The 13,832-nt window shown below is 53.1% G+C and overlaps 2 protein-coding genes across 4 annotated transcripts in view; one reads left to right on the top strand and one right to left on the bottom strand.

The window, feature by feature from the left end:
- Window positions 1–1,288, bottom strand: part of TNKS (tankyrase) — a 125,324-nt gene extending 124,036 nt beyond the window's left edge. Inside the window, exon 1 of the mRNA XM_021532595.3 lies at window positions 790–1,288. Coding sequence (XP_021388270.1) covers window positions 790–1,279 — 490 coding nt within the window. The 5' untranslated portion in view covers window positions 1,280–1,288. The remainder of the gene's footprint in view (window positions 1–789) is intronic.
- A 7,867-nt stretch (window positions 1,289–9,155) lies between these two features.
- The window catches only part of MFHAS1 (multifunctional ROCO family signaling regulator 1), a 35,320-nt gene continuing 30,643 nt past the window's right edge, over window positions 9,156–13,832 (top strand). For all 3 annotated transcript variants that reach the window (XM_077782938.1, XM_077782937.1, XM_077782936.1), the window contains exon 1: window positions 9,156–12,345. In XM_077782938.1, the coding sequence (XP_077639064.1) occupies window positions 9,156–12,345 (3,190 nt within the window). The remainder of the gene's footprint in view (window positions 12,346–13,832) is intronic.

Genomic DNA, 13,832 nt, shown 5'->3' with positions numbered 1-13,832 from the left:
CTGTCTTCATTTTACTTTTATAATGAATTTTGTGTGCCTCCAGTGAAGAATACACCCTGTAAGAAATATTTTTTTATGAACTGCAGTAATCTGTTACAGTTCCATTTGCCAAAAGGTAATATTTACTTCCAGTTAGTCTACACTGTTGGACCTTACTGCTAAACTGTTTTTATAACATTAGTTCTGATCACAATGACATCTCTTTTCTGCACAAATAAGTATATTTTTTCTTGGACACTAATCTAACTTATACCGTTCAGCTGTTCCACTTGATCCCTTTCCCCAGCCTACTCAGACCACAAGAGATGCAGACATCAACCAGCAACCATGCTGAAATGAGAGAAGTTACAAAGTACAAGGCATCAAGACTGAAGTACTTGTGCATCACAGGACTCTCTGAGCTGTTAGAACGCAGATGAAACCCATACTTCAAGTCAACTCTGTCCTGAATTTCAGTTTCCTGCTTCCTAAGTCCACTGCACAACTTTGCAGCAGCCCATGGATATCAAACACCGAGATCACTGTCCATACTCTTAGGTCTTAGAGTCTCTTTACGCTCCCAGGATCTCCTCTCCCACTGGTTTCACCCAAAGGAAGGGGATTTAACAACCAGCTCCCGACAGCCTGTAGCGAAACGCCGCTGGGGAAGAGCGTGTGCTCACACTCTTCCAGCTTAGGCTTGCCCACTCCCGAGTCACCGAGGCGCTGCCCGAAGCTATTCCAGGAGAGCCCTGCCTGTCCCGCTCGCTGTCACTGCCCCGGCCGGGCACGGGAGGCTCCGGTACCCACCGGCGGCGAAGTGGAGCGGCGTGGACTTGCGCCCCGCCATGTCCTTGGCGTTCACGTTGCCCGTGTCCACCAGGCGCTTCACGCGCGTCACGTCCCCATTCCTGCAGGCCTCCAGCAGCTCGCGGAACGCCCCGCTCGCCGCGCCCGGCCCCGCCGCTTCGGGACTCTCCGCCGCCGGGCTCGACGCCGCCGACGACGACGCGGACGAGGACGAGGAAGACGAGGAAGAGCCGCTGGAGCTGCTGCCCGAGCCCGGCGGCGGGACAGGCGCGGCGGCGCCCGACCCCTCCGCACACTCCGCGGCCGGGGGCCGGTCCGCGTCGGGGGGCGCCTCGCCCTCGGGGCCGGCCAGGCTGGGGCGCTGCGCGGCCGGTGCCAGGCTGGGGCTGCGCGGCGGCGAGGCGGCGGTGGGCGGCGGTGCGGCCGGGCCGGGCGGCGGGTGGTGGTGGTGATGGTGGTGCTGGGAGCGACGCGGCGGCACCGCCGCCATCTTCGCGCCGCTCCGCCCCTCCCGGCCCCGTCACTGCGGCAACGGCGCCGCCCCGCCCGCGCTTCCGCCCGTCCGCCAACCCCGAGCGCCGCGCACGGACGTGACGCCCGCGCGGGGCCCGCGGGGCGCGGCCGCACCGCCCCGGCACCGCCCCGGCACCGCCCCGGCACCGCCCCGGCGCCGCCCCGGCGCCGCCCCGGCGCCGCCCCGGCACCGCCCCGGCGCCGCCCCGGCACCGCCCCGGCACCGCCCCGGCACCGCCCCGGCACCGCCCCGGCACCGCCCCGCGCGGGGCGCGCCTGCCCCCTGCCGGCCGCGCGGGAGGGACGGGCGGAGCCCGGGGCGGGGCCGAGTCCGGGTGGGGCCGGCGCTGCCCGGGAGCCGCTGGGCCGGGAGAGGGGCGGGACGGCAACTCGTCAGGCGTGGCCTCGGAGGGGCGGGCGAGGGACGGCGTTCACCCGCGGAGCCCGCTGTAGGGGCGAGGCGCCCTTCTTCCGCCTGCACGGCGCGATCCGGCTGCGACACCGGAGTCTGAACAGCTGCTTCTGCACAGCCGCCGCTCGTGTCAAAACTACAGAAGGGCTTTGCAAGCTAATTGCAACACCCCATGGTCAGATCCAGGCTTTGTGAAGTACTTAAGAAGCATCGGTATGAACTTGTTCAGCTCACCGCCGGCTTTCCACAATTCATGTTTCACCATCCAGGTGCTTTTGTGGCATCAGTGATGTTATGTATAGTAAATATAATTCGCGCCATTCCTTGTATGAAATATGTAATATTGGATGCTTGTTAAATCATGCCCGTTGTATTAGTTCCTCCCCCCCTTCTCCAAATAAAAGAAAGGACTGATTGCTAAAACCTTGGCCTCAGGCAGAATTTTCCCTATAAAAACCGCCTATGCCAGGATGGAGGTGTGTGGGCATAGGAGAAAACCTCTGCTGAGGCTGACTCCTTGTTGCACACCCAGGGTCGATCCCGGGCTCGGCTCTGTCCTTTCCGTGTGGCTGACTAGATAGAATCTGACCGCAAATAAAATTATTTTTATTTTTAATCTGGCTGAATAAATTCTCATTTATAACAAGTGACAAACAAATCACATTCCTTTACTGGTCACGCCAGAGGTGGGTGGGTTACCCGGCCCCCATGGGTAGCCAGCGCTCACCTCCCTTCCCCTGCAGGCGATCCAGCCGGCAGCGTGGCTTCGTAGAATCACAGAATCGTGAATGTTAAGAGCTTGGAATGGACCTTAAAGATCATCTAGTCCCAACATCCCCTGCCATAGGCAGGGAACACCTCCCTCTAGACCAGGCCATTCAAGGCTTTATCCAACCTGGCTTTGAACACTGCTTCATTCCAGTACAGCTCTTTTTGTAAAGCCAGGAAATGATGGAGTGAGACTAGGAGAGAAAGCTGATGGAGAAACTTAAGTGGAGCCTCGCAGTTCTTTAAAAGTTGATTAGCTAAGCTGAAAGGCCACTTCTTTACTCATTCCATGGAGGAAAGCAGCACTGGCGCAGAGCCTGTTGGCCAGAGCAAGGCAGTCACTTAAAAGCCACATGGAGCAAATGGTGGAGAGGAGCCAAGTGGGGAACACTCCATTTGCTCAGAAACAGCAGAATGTGGAGAGCTGGAACAGGAAGCTGGGGCAGCCAGGCAAAAGGTTACCCAGGGTAACCAGTGCTAAAAGGTAAGGAAGAGAAATCTAGGGATATCAGGGATCAAAAGATGCCCTCTGTAAGAATAAGCAGATCTGAAGAACGTGGGCAGAAGCAGAAGCATTTAAATAAGGATTTTGGGTTGGATTTGGAAAGCAGAAGAAAGCTGAGATCACAGTTCTCCTGGCTTTCTGATATCTAGGGAGGATATAAACAATTATGGTTTAAGTCAGAACGCTCTAATAGGTGTTACTGAGAGATCACTTAACTTTAATCTGTGAGAAAAGGGAGATTCCATTGACAGGAATAATATCAACAGCAACAATTTCTGGAAAATTCTCAGTACACCTGGTAGGGCAGCAGCCACAGGTCAGAGAATGGGAAGAGTGATGAGGAATTCCTGTTAAAAGGATTTAATATGGCCAAGGCCAGCTAGCCTCATCCTAGCCAGCCTCATCCTTAGCTGTTTGGTAGCAAAAGGGCTTTAGGAAGTGTTTGCATAGCACCACCATGTGATGTGCTGAAGAAGCACTGATAGGTCTAGCGCTGGGAGCACAGAAAATCAGAAAATAGGAATTCAGAAGAAATTTGGATCTGGTCTAGTGCTACTACATACCTTTCTGCTGGTAATGAGAAGGGAGGCATTAAATCAGTCACAATGACTAGTGGAGAATGTGAATGTGCCCAGCTCAGTTCTTGTTTGTTCCATGACTTAGAAGGCATGCGCCTTGACCAGGCACTGAGAGAGCTCAGCAGGACCTCCCTGGCACTTGAATCTGTACAGCTACTGCTTCACAGCTGCCTTTCATTTTAAAGTTCCAAAAGGACTTTGCAAGCTAATTGCAATATCCCCCTTTGTCAGAACCAAGCTTTGTAAGATATTTAAGAGGCCAGAGCATCAGCATACACTTGTTCAGCTTACCACTGGCTTTGTTCAGCTCACCACTGGCTTCCCACAGTTTATATGCCACCCTCCAATTGCTTCTGTGGCATCAGTGGCAAAAAAACCTCATATTCCTTTGCTCTCTCTGTATTTCCCATAAACCAAGGCATCACTTGTATGAAATTAATAGGTATGCAAACATTTATTCTACTTCCCAAACGAATTTTAAAATACAAGTAGCATTTTTTAAACTGGGGATGCATGGTGGCCTGAAAATGTAATTGTTGGTTGTAGAATTGAGTAAGGAATGCTATACTCAGGGTCAACCTTCAAAAGAAGGCCAGAGAGGTATTGGTAGATGAAAAGCAGGACATGATCCAGCAATGTGCACTCACAGGCTAGAAAGCCAGTTGTGTACTGGGCTACATAAACTGAAGCATGGCCAGCAGAACAAAGGAAATTCTTTCCCTCTAATCCTCTCCTGTGAGACCTCACCTGGAATACTATATCTAACTCTGGGGTCCTCTAGACCTGTTGAAGCAAGTCAAGACAAGGGCTACAAAGATGATCAGAGGGCTGAAGCACCTCTCCTATTAAGACAGACTGGGTTGTTCGGCCTAGAGATGATAAGCCTCCAGGGAGACCTCATTGTATCCTTCCAGTACTTAAAGCAGAAGTATAAGAAAAAGGAGAGAAGGACTCTTACACAGGCATATAGTGACAGAACAAGGGGGAACAGTTTTAAACTAAACAAGGAGAGATTTAGATTAGATGTTAGGAAGAGATTCTTTACCATGAGGGTGGTAAGGCACTGGAACAGGTTGCGCAGAGGAGTTACGGATGCCCTGCCTCCAGAAGTGTTCAAGGCCAGGTGAGATGGGGCTTGGAGCAACCTGACCTAGTTGAAGATGTCCCTGCCAAGGCAAGGGGGTTGGATTTATCATCTTTAAAGGTTTCTTCCAACACAAACCTTCCTGTGATTCTATTAAGGAATTCCTGTGCCTAGGAAGAAACAAGCAAAGCAATTAGGATTGACAGTATGAGACCTATCGATGGGGAAGTGGGTACTGGTCATGGGTTACATTGGGCAGTTCTGGGGATGCACCTCCTCTTCACACTCCCACATTGCGGGGGTCCCTATCCTACTGCATTCCCAAATTTCTCCTTAGTCTTCCTGCCCCACAAGTACAGCCCCACCGCTCCCCTGCAGAAGGCTGAGGCAAACAGCAGTGTTAGTCATCCCTGCCCTTCTCTTTCCTCTGCCCAGAGCATTTCCAGGATCTCTTCAAGTGCTGCCATCACCATATATGGCTTGTTAAGCCTTGGGGTAGATTCATAGTACTCCCGTACAAATGGTGGGCAAAACAGTGTGGAGAATGCAGGTCTCAGCAAAATTTTATCCTCACAGGACTTCTACTTGAGGTTGAGGAGGAACGTGTGGAGGATCTTTGAAAGCAGTCAGTCAACCCACTGCTTATTCTCCAGCCAGCCACTGAGCCCTTGGAGACAAGAACTGGTGCCAAAGCAGGACCCTGGGGTTTTTAACAAGTGGGCTGCATGTCTGGTGGTGCAGAGGGCATGCAGTCTCCCAAGGGCCTGCCAGCCTCACTCACTGCTGGTGCCAGAGCCTGTGAGCTTTGCACTGGCCCACAGCACACCCTGCATCTGCTTACGACAGCAGCTTGGTGCTTCTGTTGAGCTGATTTAAGTTCATGTCCTGTCACAAGCAGCTGGTTACATTTGCACCTCTTATCCTGCAAGGGCCTAAAATATTGTTGATTACTCAGTGCCTTTTGCCTGACTCAGTAAGAAGGTTCTTTACATAGAAATCTTATTAATGATGCAGGTGCAGGGCTCAGTAAAGTGGAAGCACTTCAGATTTCATCTGAATAATTAAATTCCATCAATAGGATTTTGCAGGACTACTATTTAAAATTAATAACTGCAAATGCAATTTTGACATATAATGGAACCCACTGAAATGGGATTTTTTTTTTTTTTAATATAAAATGCTTTATAGATTTCCTGGCAATTTTACAGCCACCTGGCTGTAAGTCCCAGCTGATCCTGAGCAGCAAGAGAGGGGTTTGGTGTGGTTTATGAATATTGTTAACCTCCAAAAACTAGGAAATTACTCCAAAACCAGCATCCAGTATGCTGATGCTCATGTTTAATGGACCTTTAGTAAGCTAATGAGTAAATTGAGAGGAAATGAGAAAGTCATGTTTGGAAAAATATGTCTCCTCTGCCTAAGAAGATGGGAAGATAAGGGATCATCTAGGTCTGTACCAAAAGCCACATTTTCTGATAAATAGAATCTTCCTTTTCCCCAGAACCTACCTATCTCATTCCCTATTGGCAGCTTTGACTGTGGTGAATGTGTTGAAAAAGCCAAGAGAAACCATCCCTGGCTGACCATCAGAGATTTGCAGACTCATGCAAACATAAGGGGATAAAGTGTAAGGTTCATAGGAAAGCACCAGAGCTTCCCTCTTTGGAAAACCTTCAAGCAGCTCTGGGGATGTCTTTGTGTCAACATACTGTTCATCATGTTTCTTCTGCCTTAGCTTCATTCATCACCTACAGGAGCTTATCAAAGTTTGAACAGTGTTGCATGACTTCTCCCTCTCGATGGGGTGGAATTCAGCTCCTGCTGCTTTGCATATTTTGATAGGAAGGTTGACAGTCAAAACTTTCCCTGCTTAGTGAAAAGAACTTACCCTGTCCTTGCATGCTGCCAGAAAGATATGTTTAATACAGGCTATGACCTCTAATAGCAGGCAGATGGAGATAAGCACTTCTCTCCCTGGTGTTTTTCAGCTGACTGAGCCAAGCAGCTGCTTGGAGCATCCCCAGTGGAGGAGCTCCTCCAGTTTTCCCATGGGAAACAATGCAGTGGCAGCCTTTTGAGTTCACTTGCTGCAGGTCATATAGCAACTGGAAGCCTGCCCTGGCCTCAGAGAGGATCTGCAGTGCCCACAGGAATCATGGGGTGGGTGGCCCTCAATAATGATGCTGCTTTTGGTGTCTTTACCTGGCACTGGAAAGAAGAAAGCTTGCAATTGAAGAAAATTTGGCCACTGCCATTGAAGCCAGGGTCAATTTTCCCTGCAGAGGTCTTCTGTTTCTAGAAAGACTGTCTTGATTTAAAAATGTAATTTTGATAGCAACAGGTTGGGTGGTTTTGCATAAAGGCTGGAAATGAAACCATCAACCTGGTTTCATTTCAACAAGAGCTATTGGGCAAGAGGGTGGGAGAAGAGAATGATTCCTTCTCCACTAGGAATTGAATGTGCCACTTTAGAAATAAGGAAGGAGAGTGCTTCTTTTGGAGTACAGTGAAGGGCTACTTCCCACGTGACCTTCAGAAAAGCAGACACAAAAACTAGGTTAGCCCAAATAAAAGATGTACTGACCCACTGCAGGGATGCTCTGAAAATAAATGAATACAAGGTTGGAAACTACTTTTAGATGAGCACAATTTAGCAAGAAGCCATGAAGTATTTCTGTTTCCTAGGGCCAGGATCTGGAAGAATTTTATCCCCAGGTTTAGGACCTCTCAGTAGAGCCTCATGGGTCATGAGTATCCCTGCATACCTCTTCTCCAGCAGAAGTCAGGCAGTGGCCCTAGAGCCAAAACATGGTCCCAGCCCTCAGGACTGCCTCTGCTGGCTTTGGGCAGCTCCTGAATTCTACTTGGAGATGTGTTTTGCCTTCGTACATCCACACTTTCTCTCACTATGGACTTTCTTCCCTGTCCTATGTTTCCTTTGGCTGGCTTTGCCAGCCAACTCAAGATTTTCCCTACACAGAGTGATGTCATTCTCAGGCATTTATCAGAAACCTGGTGAAGGTCTGCTAGAACTCAGAGGGCTTGAAAAATTCTTTTATCCCTGCTTGTCTGCTAATGACAGGAAACACAGAAACTGAATCTGAGCCTTTGCAATCTTGTAGTTTTAGTAATTTGTAAATGTAATAATTTAGCGCAGTGACTATGGCTCAACACAAAGTTGGTTCAGCTCTCTCCTCCTCTCCAGGCACAGTTAGATGCACAGGTTCACCCAAAAAGAAAGGTGTCATTCTTGTAAGGGCTTTCCACAATAAGGAAGACAATAAAGGCTGTGAACCTGGTTGCCCTGTAGACTACTTTTCATTTCAAATCCTTTATTTTTATTTTCATAGGTCTGAAGTAATAATTTATAGCACACTTCAACGGTAGCTGTTAGAATAAGGTGAAAGGTTACTTCCACGGTGAAAGGAAGCACCAAAGCCCCCAAAGCATGCTGGAGTGTCCAGTGCTGAACAAAGACAATGACGTTTTAAAATCTGTGAACATTTGGCCACGGTGCATCGCTGCCATTTGTAAGGGTAAGGTCACACATCTGAACAAAACTGAGCGCCCACAGCCTTCGTCACCCTGATTCGCGGTTCCGCTGTAAAAGGGTTCTATTCCCCCTCTATATCAGAGGTGGAAATTTCCACGCCTATTTCTCCGACCCCCTGGAGCAAAGCTTGACTGAGGAACCTGAAGAAGGCAGTGTTTAGGGTCTGGCCAGATGGATGCAGCGCAGGAAACAAAGCACGGCAGGAAGGTGGCAGAGTTGCTCCGATTAACCAGAGGGCTGCCGGCTTTCGCACTCTCTCAACACGGAAGAACATTTACTGAATGGGAAGAAAGGTTAACCTCGGTTTCTTGCAGGGCTGGATGAAAAATCAGCCCTTGCGTCAAGAAAAAATGACAGGGGGTAACATAACAGCTTCTGCCCTAATTCCGTGGTGAGTCGGGCGGCTCGCAAAGCTCTCAGCAAGCCCAGGCGCAGGGCGAGACCCGGGGCGGCGGCTGTCACACACCGGGGTCCCGGCGGAGCGCCCGCACCGCCACCAGCACCGCCACCGCTACCGCCCCACCGCCTCCGAGGCCAGGCGGGCTCACCCCACCGGGGCACCCGAAGGGCCGCTCTCTGGGGCGTTGCCGGCGGTAGGAGCCGCCGGCCAGGACTCTCAGGCCAGCACGCAGACCCCTCTTTCCCGGTGAGAACGGGTCGGGGCCCGGCAGGCAGGGGCGGGGTGTCCCCCGGAGGCAAGGCCGGCTCTCCCCGGCGCGGGGCGGCGCGGCGCTGCCGGGGCCGGGCCGTGACCGCGTCCCGCCCCCGGCGGGGCGGCGGCGGCGGCGGTACGTGCGCGGGGCGGCGCGGCGCGGCGGCAGTGCCGGCGCGGAGCCGCGGGGAGCCCCGAGCCCGTCGCGGCGGCGGCGACGCGCAGCGTGGCCGCGCCCATGGCGAGCGGCGGCGGCGGCGGCAGGTAGGGTCGGGCGGGGCGGGGGCCCGCTCCCCCGGCCATGGCTCAGACGGAGCCCCCGAAGGCGGTGCAGCTGTGGCGCGACGCCGCCCTGCGCGCACGGAAGCTGCGGGGAGGCCCCGGCGAGCCCGAGCCCGAGGCGGACGCGGGGCCGCCGGGGGGGCCGCCGCCGCCCCCCGGTGCCGCCGCTCCTCGCCGCCCGTCCCTGGCGGCGGCGGCGCTGGGGGAGCTGGAGGCGCTGAACCTGAGCGGGCGGGAGCTGGAGGAGCTGCCCGAGGAGGTGGGTGCCGCCCTGAGCGGGCTGCGGGTGCTCAGCCTGCGGCGCAACCGGCTGGGCCGCCTGCCCGCCGCCGCCCTGCGCCACCTGGGCCGCCTGGCCGAGCTCGACCTCAGCCACAACCGGCTGCGGGGCCTGGGGGACGGCGGGGCGCTGGCGGGGCTGCGGGGCCTGCGCAAGCTCAGCCTCAGCCACAACGAGCTGGGCGCCGAGGGCCCGGGGCTGCCCCCCCGCCTCGCCGAGCTGGGCTGCCTCGAGGAGCTCGACCTCAGCTTCAACCGCCTGCGCCGCCTGCCCGAGGGCCTGGGCCGTCTGCGGCACCTCCGCGCCCTCGACGTCGACCACAACCTGCTGCCCTCCTTCCCTGCCCCGGTGCTGGAGCTGGCCGCCCTGGAGGAGCTCGACTGTTCCGGCAACCGCCACCTCGGAGCCCTGCCCGAGGGCATTGCTGCTCTCCGCCGCCTCAAGATCCTCTGGCTCAGCGGCACCGGGCTGGCATCCCTTCCCGAGGGTCTCTGCCAGCTGAGCGCCCTCGAGAGCCTCATGCTGGACAGCAACCGGCTGCAGGCGCTGCCCGCTGGTTTCGGCAGACTACAGCGGCTCAAGATGCTGAACCTCTCATCCAATCTGCTGGGGGAGTTCCCCTCTGCCATCTTGGCACTGCCCAGTCTGGAGGAGCTCTACCTGAGCCGCAACCAGCTCACTGTGCTGCCCCCTCACCTCTGTCAGCTCCACCAGCTCCGCACTCTCTGGCTGGACAACAACCGCATCCGCTACCTGCCTGACTCCATTGTGCTCCTCCACAGCCTAGAGGAGCTGGTCCTGCAAGGCAACCAGATCGCCATCCTGCCTGAGGGCTTCGGGCAGCTTTCCCGTGTCACCCTATGGAAGATCAAAGATAACCCCCTCATCCAGCCCCCCTATGAGGTGTGCATGAAAGGCATCCCCTACATCGCAGCTTACCAGCAGGAGCTAGCCCACTCTCAGCCTGCCCTCAAACCTCGCCTCAAACTAGTCCTCATGGGCCTAAAGAACGCAGGAAAGACTTTGCTGAGACGGTGCCTCATGGAGGAAAATGAGCAGAGAGAGGACGTGGAAAGCCTGGAGGCAGGGAACACCCAGCACAGAGGGTTTCCTGGGCAACAGCAGGACATTGGGAGGGTGGCAGTTGGGTGTTGTCCCTTTCCAGAGCCTCAAGACAATTCCTCAACTCGGGTATCTGTCATGCAGCAGGTAGAACATCTCCCTGTTGAGCGGCAGGACATCCCTTCTCGTGTTTTGCCCTCTCACCGAGAAAACGGGGACGCAACATCCCGTGCACCGTCGCTGCCACCCAATGCGCCCCGAACACCACTGGGACTAGGACTATCAGGAGGCAGTAAGGGCATTGAGGTGATGGACTGGACAGCAGATGCAGAGAGGGGCCTGACATTCATTGTATATGAGCTGGCAGGGGATCCGAGCTATGATGTGATCCAGTCTTTTTTCCTCTCCCCTGGAGCCTTGTACGTGCTGGTGGTGAATTTGAGTGCCTACGTCCCTCAGCACTTCTACCCCTCTGTGGGCTATTTCTTACACTGGCTCAGTTCCAAGGTGCCCCATGCTGTAGTGTGCATGGTGGGAACCCATGCTGACCTCTGTGCGGAGCGGGAATTGGAAGAGAAGTGCCTGGACATCCATCACCAGATCGCTCAGCAGGAGAAGAGGGATGCTGAGGGACTCCAGAGCTTAGTCCAGCAGGTGGATGAGGCTCTGGGACAGGACTTCGACCTGCGCTGCTCCAGCCCGCATGCTGCCTTTTACAGGGTCTCAGACAAGAACTTGCGGCGAAAGAAAGCCCAGTTTCAGTATCTTCTCAACCACCGCCCACAGATCCTGTCTCCAGTGCTGCCTTTCAGCTGCCAGGACCGTTGCCAGGTGCGTCGCCTGCGGGACAAGCTCCTCTCTGTGGCTGAGCACCGGGATATCTTCCCAAACCTGCATCGGGTGTTGCCCAAGTCCTGGCAAGTGCTGGAGGAGCTGCACTTCCAGCCTCAAGCACAGCAGTTGTGGCTTAGCTGGTGGGACTCTGCCCGGCTGGGCTTGCAGGCAGGTCTGACGGAGGATCGGCTGCAGAGTGCCCTGTCTTACCTGCACGAGAGTGGAAAGCTGCTCTACTTTGAGGAGCATCTCACCTTGCGGGAGTATGTGTTCCACAATCTGCCGCGGCTCATAGACATCCTCAATGTCTTTTGCCAGCGGGATGCCACTGTGCTGCTCCAGAAACTGCTCAGTGACACTCAGATTGACGAACTGAGGACCACTCAGCTCCATCATTACGTGGAGGGCTTTTTGCTGCATGGCCTCCTTCCTGCCCATGTTATCCGTCTCCTTCTTAAGCCTCACGTCCAGAGTCGGGAGGATCTGCAGCTCATTCTGGAGCTTCTGGAGAAGATGGGGCTGTGTTACTGTGTCAACAAACCCAAATGCAAGCCCTTAAATGGGGCGGCTGTTTGGTACAAGTTTCCCTGCTACGTGAAAAACGAGGTGCCCCATGCAGAGGCATGGATCAACGGCACCAATCCGAGCGGACAGTCCTTTGTGGTTGAGCAGCTGCAGATTGAATATAGCTTTCCATTCATTTTCCCACCCGGCTTGTTTGCACGCTACAGTGTCCAGATTAACAACCACGTGGTTCAGCGGTCAGATGGCAAATACCAGATTTATGCCTACCGGGGAAAGGTGCCTGTGGTGGTGAGTTACCGGCCTGCCAGGGGAGCTCTGCAGCCAGACACTCTGTCTATCGCTAGTCACGCGTCCCTACCAAATATCTGGACAGCTTGGCAAGCTATTATGCCTTTAGTGGAAGAACTGAATGTCCTGCTCCAGGAATGGCCGGGCCTGTACTACACTGTGCATGTCCTTTGTTCAAAGTGCCTTAAAAGAGGGTCACCCAACCCACACACTTTTCCAGGTAAGTCATAGTCCACCTGCCTTTCATCTCTTTTGGAGCTTTGCCCCTTCTAGAAAGGTGTCTTATGAGGTCAGCCCTAGCTCTGTTTTGTGGTTTTTTGGGTTTGTTATTTTTTTTTTCCTTCTTTTTTTTTTCTTTTTCTTTTCTTCTCTGCTCTAACTCCTTTCCCTGGTGTTTTGAGTCATGAGAGAAAATATTAGGGTAGCTCCAAGGAGACAGGCTTAAAATAACCCTATTCTGAGAGGAGGGGGGTGTTACATCCCCCTTTGTCTGTGCCTTTTCTCTCTGCTTTTTGGGTTTTGGCCCTGAGAGTTGGCAGTGCCATTGTTGAGAAGTCTCTGACCTATCTTTGTTTTAATTCCTTTGAATGGGACTGTGGTGTTGGGTTTTTTTCCCCCCCCTAGTTCGTTTTACCCTACAGCTCCCACTTCCTTGGAGCTATTTGTAAACATTAATAGAGATTCCTAAAACAGTGCAGGTATCCCCTGTTCCCACTTCAACCCTCCACTCCCAAAACCTGGCCTGTGCTGCAGTCTCTCTGAATGCAGGAAAGCTCCTCGTGGTAAACAATGGGTTGTTGGTCTCCAAAGCCATGTGTAAAAAGAGCTTTCTCTGAGCATCCTGTGAGCCCTGTCTCTAGTGGGAAGCATTCCTCACTGAAGAGAGAAGGATACTCCATCGTCTTTGTTTAAGTGTCTCACCTAGAACTGATTCCTTAACTGTGCCTTTTGGAGCTGTTCTCAAGCACATTTTCTTTTCCTTCCTCAAATGAAAAAGCATAAGCTCTGTCCTCTGAAACGTGACTGATCGTGGTGACTGATCGTGCTGTCACCTCTAAAGATGTGATTTTTATCGGTGGTGTTTTCCAGCAGCATCCGTTTTACTTTGTGTGTGCAGGTACTGCCTCTTAATTGGTGTCCTTCCTGCTCTGGTTGGGTTTGCTCTGCAGCTTGCAGAGTGCCATGGGAAATGTGCTTTGATGTGTAAATCTGCATGAAATCAAAACACACTCTGGACTGTGAGCAATGCTCCAGAAATCTGCATTTTAACAACCATGTTGGATGTTGTTAAATTGGAACATTATTAAGAGGTAGCCTAAAATTGTGCAGGGAACTGTAGCATAATTCAATCAAGCAGTGGTGCTGAATTTGTTCATAAGCAAATGGGATGAATAAGGTGTGGGATTTTGGGATTTGATTTATTTTTTGTTTGTTTTTTGTTTTTGTTTTTTTTTCCTCTGATCGCTTAGAATAAGGAGGTGCAGTTTGTTCATCAGCCTGAGTCCTGGCTTCATCAGCTGTATCTCCCTCCAACTGCTCACTTATGTAAGAGCCATTGGACTGGGGAGGTGAACCCATGCTGTGAGACATGCTGAGTGATCTCTTTCTGCTGACATGGTGCACAGGGCAATGTGATCTGCTTTCAAAAAAAACCACTCTGGAAACTGAAAAAACCAAACCTGCCACAGAACCCCTGAAAGAAACCCC

The sequence above is a fragment of the Lonchura striata genome, chromosome 4 (genome assembly GCF_046129695.1).
Source record: "Lonchura striata isolate bLonStr1 chromosome 4, bLonStr1.mat, whole genome shotgun sequence".
NCBI lineage: Eukaryota > Metazoa > Chordata > Aves > Passeriformes > Estrildidae > Lonchura > Lonchura striata.
The sequence above is the reverse complement of the archived record's forward strand: the minus strand, read 5'-3'. Positions and strand labels throughout refer to the sequence as shown.